This window comes from Scatophagus argus, chromosome 22 (genome assembly GCF_020382885.2).
Source record: "Scatophagus argus isolate fScaArg1 chromosome 22, fScaArg1.pri, whole genome shotgun sequence".
Classification (NCBI taxonomy): Eukaryota; Metazoa; Chordata; class Actinopteri; family Scatophagidae; genus Scatophagus; species Scatophagus argus.
The window spans coordinates 4813222-4823545 of NC_058514.1; the positions used below are offsets into that span (position 1 = coordinate 4813222).

The window sequence follows — 10324 nt, forward strand, 5'->3', positions numbered from 1 at the left end:
CGATTACCATACTTTACAGCCCTGTAGGGTGCCACAGAGTAAGACGTGTTATTATGAACAGTATGAGTGGCTCAGGTGAGACGTTACCGCAGGCAGCCATTGCACCTCTGTGACGTGACACTGACAAATAACACTCATATTCTCCGCCAACGTTCAAACCTGGTCTTGATCTTTTAGTGCTGTGGATCAATTTGTTCGTGTCCCGCCAGCGTGCAGCTGCTGATTGCTTTTTGATGAAATGTTGAGTCTCACCTCTGCGTATTTTTAAAGGTTCATCGATCAGCTGAAGGGGAGGACTGCGTTGTTGGTGTTACCGTCTCTGACTCGTCCCTGGCTCTTGTTAGTGGAAAACAAATTGATGGATTGCAGGCATGAATAAATAGCTTGTGACTCTGTGCTGCAGGGAGCAGCAAAAGAAAGGTTTCCCTCGGCGATTTCCTATGTGTTAGCGCCAGGCCGTCGTCTCCCCGTGGCAACGTCCCCACTCCCAGCTCCATCAATGAGACGCTCAGATGAGCCGGCTTAGTGGGAGTTGGAGTAGCACTTGGTGGCCCACTCGTTCACTCTTTCACACGCGGCACAGAACACAAGCTTCCTCTCCAGTTTCTAAACTTAGATTATTGAATATGAAAACCCAGTGCAAGTCACACGGCAACACACAGACACACGCTTTATCTGCCTCATCTTGGATGCTTTGCAGGTTGTGTCGTTGAGTTCGCACTAGTTTAGCTGTCTGATTATTTTCATTATCAGTTGATCTGTGGGTTATTTTAGTCAGTCTTCTATCACTATTGTCCAGACTGAAAGATGTCAGCATCTACCATCCTGACTGCCCTGTGCTCATGTCAGTTTTGAGCGAAGTGTCGAGTGTGTAGGCTGTAGGCTCTATGTCTTGTTTTTAGATTAGACAGAAGTTGACATCTTTTTTTTTGCCCATTTTATCTGACCAAAAGTTCAAAAATCAAACATATTTACTACTTAAAAGGGAAGAAAAGGTGCACATTCTCAAATTTGAGAAGCTGGAACCAGCAAGTATTTTGCAAGTTGTGCTGTTGATTGGCAAATTAATGAATGTAATAATCGCTTCCGGTACAGAGGTCACAGTATTCATCCATTTGTATGTCTCTTTGTGGAACTGACAGGAAGTTTTGGCCAAGGAAAACGATTGGTGCCTCTGTTTGACCTGTGAGAGAAGCACATTGTGCGTTCACAGACATTCATGCATTTTTTATTTCTTGGAGGACAGTAGAATCGCTGAGTTTTAGACAAGCAAATGTCTGAATATCTCTTTCACATTTCCCAGTGGACAAATGCCCCGCTGTGTTGTTTGTGTGTTTTGGCTGTGTGTCCACCCATCTGTATGATAATCTAAATGGCCTCCGTGCTGACCAGAGGTCACAGGATGGGCCGTGGCCAGAGATCTGCTGCTCTGTAAAACACACACGTGTGTCCTCAGAGACATATGGTGCCTCTGTGTGTTCACATGCTAATAATTTCCCCAGTCTCATCCTCAGACCCACTTTCCAGTTCACGTTCAATACGTGTGTGGACTGCTGAGCGTGAGGCCCCGCCAGCCTCAACTTCATACACTTGAATGTCCTGCAGCCAGCTGATTTATGACGAGGTCATGCGTGTGTGTGTGTGTGTGTGTGTGTGAGAGAGAGAGAAACGGCAGCAAAGAAGAGGAAGGCAGCAGCGTTGGTTTATGGAAATGAAAATGCGATATGTTCTCAAAGGTTTTTACCAGCACTAATGACTGTAGGCTTTTTAATAACTCAGGCTGCCATTATTAATGACTTACAATTCTTAGAAATTTTGGAGCCACCTGTAAGCAGACTTTTAAGTGTAAACTCAGTGGATTGGCCCCTTTCAGGATCATTTTAGGATCGCTGAACATGTTAGTTGAACATTTGAAACTTTGTGTGGTGGTTGGTAAATGATTTCAGGATTTGTACAGGATTTGTTTACTCTGATACTTTATTGATCCCGAGGGAAATTCAAGATCTCATGATCTCATGACTATTTCTCATATCCTTGCTGTAGCCTTTGTTGTGATCTTTTGCAGCACTGTATACAAATGAAACCTGCCTCCTGAGGACGGGGTGTTGAAGGGCTAATGGTCTTATCCATATGGCTATAAACTGTTAAAATCTCATCACAAGCAACCAGAGTGTAAAAACTGCTTTGTTGGTCTGACCAGCAGTCAAATAAATCCCTTTTTATCAAACTATAAAAGAGATTAAACCAAACAAATCCTCCATGTGAAGCCTCAGTGAGAAAATGTTCTTTATTTTTAATTAATGTTGATTGCATTCGTGTTATTTACGACAGTTTTTTTCCTGGCTGCATTTCTGGCCGTCTGGTTGGACCGATGAACGTGTGATGTTCTGACGATGTTCGCCATCTGTCGTCAGGAGTAGCAAGAAGTATAGTTTAATTCAGATGAGTCGATTTCCATGAATGAGTCTCTATTAATGAAAAAGTTGCACAGTTGCCAACCGTTTGATGTTGCAAGATGTGTTACACGCCGCTGGGGGTGATGGTTTGCCGGCTGTGCAGGATGCATCGCGGGCCGAAAAGCCAAAAGCCACAGGACACAACTGAAATCATGTATTCTGCTTGTCTAAGAAGGAAAAAGGCAAAGAGAGTAAAGCCAAAAACACCACCTTCAGGGCATGTCAGCAGTTTGCTCGTGTGTGTGTGTGTGTGTTTTAGAGCTTAGGCTGATTGTGTGCTTTGCTGCCGTGGCAACAAGAGTTACCACATACTAATATTTTAGGTTGCCTTACATAATCGTCTGCTTTTGTCAATACGGAGAGTGGATTTTCAGTACAAAAAGGACTGGGGGCTGTTTGCTTGTAGCTTTGGGCTCCACGCTGCTCCACTAACTGACCATTGTGCAGCCTTCAGACAGATTTACTGTCTCATCAGCCGCCTTTTTCTTCCTTTTTTTCCCTTCAATCTAAACACACGAATCCTCTCAAGACTGTGCACTCAATAGTCTCAATCCCCTTGTTTTTCTTTTTTAGCTCTGCTCTTATTTTCTCTCTTTCTCGCCATCATGGATGTGCCCACGTACTAAAAGCTTTTCTGCAAGGCCATAGAAAGACACAAACAGCATTTTATATCAATGGAACAGGATTGTGCAGCGTGTTTTTGGCACATAGTTAAGCCTGAAAGCCTGCAGACGCAAGAGCATCTAACATCAAAGTCATTCTTTTGTCTGCCTTATATGTACTTTTTATGCCTGCTTGTCACTCTTGAGAAGTTTTTTTTTATTTTTTTTTTATTTGAAGTTGTTGAATGAGGTGTTTTACAATTTTGCATACCTCAAGGACGCGTCTCAGCAACTCTGAATAATTGTTTTACAAATTATATCACCTGAAGCTGACTCAGTTAGTCAGTGGACAGAGAATTAATTGCAACAGTTTAGACAATCGATTCGTCGTTTTCAGCATTTTTCATGCAAAAAAAGTCTTAAAAAATGTCATCATTTAGTTTTAGGCTTTCAGATGAGAAGGTGAGCTGCTTTCCCTTTTGTCGTATGTCTCTGTGAACAGAATATTTTGGACTGTTGGATGTGAATTTGGTTTCTTTGATATTTTTGATAGATTTTGTTTAAAAAACAATTATTTTTCACCCCTCTTCATTCTTGTGTTTGTTCGTCCATAGGCGGAGCGGAGCGGTTGTGATGTCCTCAGCATCCCGGTGCCCATTCGCCGTGGCGGCTCAGAGTCCAACCTGGACGTGGTGGACAGTGTTGGGGATGACGGGGTGGGCCTGGATTTCACCAAAGGAGCGCTGGGTATCGACAGCCTGCAGCAGAAGATCCTCAAGGTCGGATCCAACATGATTCACCCTCTGCATTTGATTTACTGTGTTTTGACTTGCAAAGTGACGTGTAAACGCAAACATCACACAAAGGCTAAATGAAATACCTCCTTAGCTCTCTTCGGTACTTTGATTCGACTTAGATTTCAGCTGTGATACCGCAGATACTCATTGGAAAAAAAAGATATTAAATTCATTTATTGAATTAATAAGAAACCGTATCCCATTCCATCAACTGATTCACTTTCATAATAGTCCTTGTTGGCTCAGCTTTCATTACAAATGGTTTCTGAGTCAGAATTATTTCCACCATAGGAAGATTAGGCTTCAGCGCAGTTTAGCTTGATCACTCGCAGGTGATTTAGTGGCTTATCCTCATTTATGAAAGTGATTTGAAGCCGTAACTGAAACCAAATGAAGAGATTATTAAAAGGTAATGAATTGTGGCTCTCGGTGAAGTACACATGCAGAGCAATAAGCACAAAGTAAAACTGTTTGCAGAAAGTTCGAAGAAGTGAACAAAGTACTCATTTTTGTTTGTGATGACTCCGACGCTTCTCCTTAAAGTGATGCCTCAGAAGTGCATTGGATTCATTTACTCACTGTCAGCATTGTTATTTGACATATATGATATATGACATATGATTTGTTTACAATCACCAAATCATATTGTGTGTGATGAATGCGTTTCCTTTCTCACAAAACATTTGCAAATGCTCTGACATGTTAACGTATTTTTACGTTAGGAAAAAATTAAATCCACTTTTCAACTTTTAGGTGACGGAGCAGATTAAAGTGGAGCAGGCAGCTCGGGACCAAAATGTCGCAGAGTACCTGAAGCTGGTGAACAATGCCGACAAGCAGCAAGTGGGACGAATACGTCAGGTGTTTGAAAAGAAGAACCAGAAGTCAGCGCACGCCATCACTCGGCTGCAGAGGAAGCTGGAGCAGTACCACCGTCGCATGAAGGACAACGAGACCAACGGGAAACACAGCCACAAGGATGGCAGCAGCAAGGAGTCTGGGACTCACAGCAAGGAGGGCAGCCTGCGGGACGTTAGCACAACCGGACGGCACCCGGCGCTGGATAAAGTGAAGACAGTCGGGCCCGGGGTGTCGCTCTCGCCGCCGTTCTTCTTTAACAAGTCGCGGGAATTCGCCAACCTTATCAGGAACAAGTTTGGCAGCGCAGACAACATTGCCCATCTTAAGAGCTCCATGGAGACGGGGTCGGGACTGCAGGTGGAGAGCGGAGCGAGGGGCCTGAGCGGGAGCGCCACCACAGTAGCCAAGACGACCAAGTACCACAGTGACGATGAGTGCTCCACGGGGACGTCTGCGTCCGCCGACTCAAACGGGAACCCGGCCGGGGGCTCGGGGGTGGGGTCTGGAGGTCCAGGGAGGTCGGACTCCAACGGGCGGCTTGGGGAGGTGCTGGACATGGTGCGGGAGATCAGGGAGGCTCAGGCACAGCTGGCCGAGGACATGGAGACTCTGAGCTCCCAGTTCAAACGAGATTACAGCTACTTCACACAGATGATGCAGGAGGAAAGATACAGGTTGGTACAGGCTATGACCCCGTCAGTGTCAGCCCACACGTCGCTCATACAGGACACACATACTCAGTGCTACTCGGTCAAAATACACCTCAAACGAATAAGACGAATAAGTCGGTCAAGCAGCACCCTGGGTGTTAGATTAATATTGACAGTAAACACATGGATGTTTCAGGCTTTGCTCTCAGTGTGTCAGTCTTTATGTAGTACATTATTGACTTTAAACATGAACAGCCGAGAGCTCCGATGCAGCGCGCAGAACGATTGAGTTTGATTTCAGTGATTTCCATGTCTGGATAAAAGTTTCACATTTACGCACAAATTACGTCTCATACGTACGGCCCTTTGCATATGCTGTGGGTTGGGTCACGCTACAACAAACACACTCAATCTTTCACTTCCTGTAACAATAAGCTCCATGATGTCTTTCACAAAACCCTCCCTGCCTGGTAAATGCTGATGTCATCAGCTCCATGGTCCCAGTCTGGGTGCTTTCTATTAAAACCCTGTAGTTACAATCTGTGGATAAAATCAGTTGAGTGCCCCCTTTTTAGATATTTATTTTATAATCTAGATCAGTGAAGATTAAAGTGATGGGAAAGAGAAATTGTATATATTTTAGTTAAACAAAATCACACACATTTTCTTCTGGATTTTCTTGCAAAATAACCTCATCGTGCATCCGAAAAACCTTTAAAATAAACCATCCCACAAGGAAAAATCACTCTGAATGCCTGGTCACCACCAAGCCAACAAACAGGCTGGGAATCAGTCATTTAGATGAGCTGAATACTACAGGCTAAAATACTTTAAGCTGTCAAAATAAATATTGGTGCCAACAATAGACCCAACAGGTCAGTCCCTAAATAAAAAAAAAAAAGAAATCCAATGATGCTCACTTTGTTTTACCCTCTCAACGGGGCACATTTTGTTTGTGCTTGAACTTTAAAGAACTTTCGGCCCTTTATTTATAAGCTTTTGTGAATCCAAAATAGACAGCAGAGCTAACACACAAATCCCCAGACGGTTGCTAAGTCAACCAAGTCAGCCAAGTTGTGAGTAGTGAATAAACAGCTGTACTGTTATTCACCCACGCATACACTCAGTGATGCATTGTTTCTCTCCTCTTGTTCGCTCTCTGCCTCCACCTACTCTGAATGTGTGTGTGTCTGTCAGGTATGAGAGGTTGGAGGACCAGTTAAATGACCTGACGGAGCTCCACCAGCATGAGACCAGTAATCTGAAGCAGGAACTGGCCAGTATTGAGGAGAAGGTGGCCTACCAGGCCTACGAGAGGGCCAGGGACATACAGGTAATGTGTGTTTTGCATACACACACAGTTATATAATACGCACTACAATGTATGAGTAGTGTACATTTTCTTCACAGACGGTGTTGGTGGTGACTGAGTAGGAGCATTTCCACTTCTTAGATGGGCGTTAAAACACTCCCGACCGAATTGTCGGTACAAAAGTTGAGCAACTGAGCTAGAAAATATTTGGCTCTTGGATAAAAGGTCAAACGTACAAGCCAGCATATGTAATATGATAAGTCAGCTATGTATACCAAGATACATTTCTGTAAGAATCGTCCACAGACCACAGAGCTTAAAGTGAATGCAGCCGAAGCTTAAGAGCGACTGTAAAGCTACTGTGGTGTGCAGCTTAAAAGGATTAATTTACAAGATTCTCCGGGTCAGTTTAGGATGAACTATGACACAACACAGTATCTTCAGTTCAATCTACGTGCAGTTGTAGAGGCTCATGGGTATTGTAGTAATAACTGAATGTCTATGAAGCATCTTCCTGACCTGAACTGTGTTGTGTGTTTGTGTGTGCGTGCAGGAGGTCCTCGAGTCGTGCCAGACTCGTGTGTCTAAGCTCGAGCTGCAGCAGCAGCAGCAACAGACGGTCCAGTTGGAAAACACAGACGCTAAGGTCCTGCTGGGGAAATGCATCAACATCATGCTGGCGATCGTCACCGTGATTTTGGTGTGCGTTTCCACAGCGGCCAAGTTCACCGCCCCGCTGCTGCGTAGCCGCCTCCACCTGGCGCTCACCTGCATAGGCGTGTCCGTGTTAGCGCTGCTGTGGAAGAACTGGGAACATTTACAGTGTGCTTTGGAACGCTTGGTGCTCCCGCACTGATCTAGGAAGACAAACAAGACCAGGAAACTTTGGCCAACCTTGAGCTGAGGTCCCCATGTCGTGTGTCGTCACGGCAACACAAGAACCGGGAGGGAGGAGTTTACATGTAGCCTTACAACAGCCCTTGCATTCCCCCCCCTGAGCAATTTTAAGGCTCCATGGTGACTTCATTTATGGCTTTGTGCTTTGCATGTCTAAATGGAGTCCACACAAATCCACAAAGCCTTTCCCAGAATGCACCACTTCAGAAATCCTAACAAACTACACACAGATGTAAGCTGATGTACGTCATGACAACTGAACACAACTGTGACAAACCTACACGTGCTGTCTGCGAGCCTGAAGCTGCATACACATGAACATGGCGCCCCGCTGCCATAACAGAATCACTACAGTCCAAACTGTCAGACCAGTTAGAGCTGCATCAGCCGGAATTAAGCAGACGACAGCCATATTATTGGATATTGGATCCGCCCCCCTCTCTCTCTCTCTCATCTGGTCGCACCGACAGATGCTGAAATCTAAATATAAATGAGTGGGCATTTATTGGGCCATGGGAATAAAGTGATTATTTCCTGCCCTTAAAGGGAAGTGTATCTGTTATTGCACCACCTCGCGCCTCTGAACAAACGCTCACTGGCAGAATGTGGCCAGTCGATCAGTCCTGAACCTGCACAGTTAACGCCTCCTTGTACACCAGCCAGCTGTGACACGAAGACACATGCACCCAAAGGCTGATTTGTGCCGTGTGTCTGTACTTCACTGTTATGTATTTATGGGATGTTTTTCATGTCAGTGTTTTATTCAAAAGTACTTTTTTCGAAGCTGTACACTGTTTGAAACTGTAGGTGCGTTTGTGTCTGAGCGTGCGTTCATGTTAGTTCGCGCCTGCTGTGTGTGTGTGTGTGTCTATACTGTGTTTCCTAATTGAAGAAATGGGTTCACATTTTGTGAAATCTTGACTTTCTTGGTAAGAGTTAGATGAGAATTTATCACCGCTCATGTCTGCATGCAAAAATATTAAGAAACAATTAGCTCAGCATAAAGGCTACAGACAAGGGGAAATAGACTGGCTCGATCTGAAAGTGACCCAAGATTATTATACAATATTCATTTGTACAAAAAACAAAGTGAACAAACAGCAAAATAAAACCACATTCTGTTGTTGGACATGCCAGTCGTTTTCCCCTGTGTGTCCAGTCTTTAAGCTAAGCTAAGCTAACCAAACGCTGGCTTCATGTTTACCATACACACATGGCAGTGGTGTTGATCTTGGCAGCTAACTCTCGACAAGAAAGCTTATTATAAGCATATTTCCCAAAATGTCTTAGCAATTTCCTTGAAGTTTAGAAAATGTCCCCTGTCTTCATAATTTGATGCTTTGGGGGGGTGGTTTTCGTCCTGTAAAATCTTGTTTTGCGTATTTCTGGTTAAAGCTATTTGAGAAACAAAACATCTGTGAGTCGACATGCTTTACTCAGCTCCAACGACTGCAGCTTTAGCATGTGAACTGTGAGGAAGGTCTGGGCGGTTAGAACAAAGCTCTAAATGCGAGCACGTTTGACTCCTGATCTTACTGAATTGCCTTTTTATGAGGTGAACAGAACAAATGAACTTGTGAAGCCTTTGATGATGTGCTGTGTTTATGTCTGGTAGGACTAAGAGTTCAGAGTCCTGACCTGTTAAAACTTGTCTTAAACCACAGAGAGGCCATGGGCGATTACTGCAACTACATTTGAATTGCATCTAATAATTTCTTTCAACATTTTTCACACTTGACTCTCTGGTACAGCTGGGGAGTGACTCATCTGAGATGATGTCTGATACGAGCACAGCGAGTCCTGCCCTGCCATTATATCTTAAGACTAGTGAATTGTAATGACTTGGAGGAAGAAGAACGGTCGTCTTACTTGAAATAAATGTGTCTGCTGTTGCACTAAAATATAAGAAATGCAAGTAACATTACAAAACTCAGCTCAGTTCCCTAGCAGCATTTACCAGTTAAAGCTAAAACCATATGTGGTAGTATCAGTACCATGATGGCGTTTTTTTCCCCATGTCACATGAATGCAGCAGGACAGACCTGAGGAGAGGAAGCTGAACATGTAGCTCCGTGCTCCCTAACCCTGTATCACTGTGATGATACTGATGCCTTTTCAATGCAGCTTATTTCTTCTACTGTGTAACTTCTGTTCGCGTCCCTTCGCAAGCCAAATATGGAGAATTTTTAAGGCGTCTCTGCCTTTATAAATAACTCTGAAATTAATATTTTCATTTTATTATTTTTTTTAAAAAAAGACCAACCAAATTGGCTCAAACACTATTTGTGTCTGCCCTTCAGGACAGACAAGCACCTCTTCTCCAAAGCTGTAAGTCCATAATGTATATTTTCACATTTCTGTCTCCTCTGTGTGCATTAGTTTCTAGTTATGGGGTCTTCATAACATTATTTTTTTCAAATGAAAGAATAAATCTTTGTTTTTCTAAGATCATTCCTCTTTTTCTGCTTCCTTTTGGACCCCTCTTCTGCTCTTAATCCTAAAATCTCATCCATTATACATTATCATCAGACAGGCGGTGTGATGTAAGGACTGCAAGCATCATAGGGAATTCATACATAAAATGGGTGTAAATCACTTTTGACAAACACCCACCAGCTGCACAGTGTGGTGTGCTGATGTAGAGGAGAATCACCAAAGTCTGTTCTTTGTTGTATTACAAAGAATATTGTAGATATTTTTAATGTTTCACTTGAGACAGAGTATTCAGGGCTTTGTAATTATTTTTCTG

At 43.6% G+C, this 10324-nt stretch overlaps 1 protein-coding gene across 5 annotated transcripts in view; it reads left to right on the forward strand.

Annotated features, from left to right (window-relative positions):
* LOC124053565 (transmembrane and coiled-coil domain protein 3-like) overlaps window positions 1–10021 on the forward strand; it is a 40052-nt gene extending 30031 nt beyond the window's left edge. For all 5 annotated transcript variants that reach the window (XM_046378830.1, XM_046378831.1, XM_046378832.1 and 2 more), the window contains 4 exons: window positions 3673–3837; window positions 4609–5390; window positions 6564–6699; window positions 7232–10021. In XM_046378830.1, the coding sequence (XP_046234786.1) occupies window positions 3673–3837; window positions 4609–5390; window positions 6564–6699; window positions 7232–7534 (1386 nt within the window). In that variant the 3' untranslated portion in view covers window positions 7535–10021. The remainder of the gene's footprint in view (window positions 1–3672; window positions 3838–4608; window positions 5391–6563; window positions 6700–7231) is intronic.
* Window positions 10022–10324: the final 303 nt, after the last annotated feature.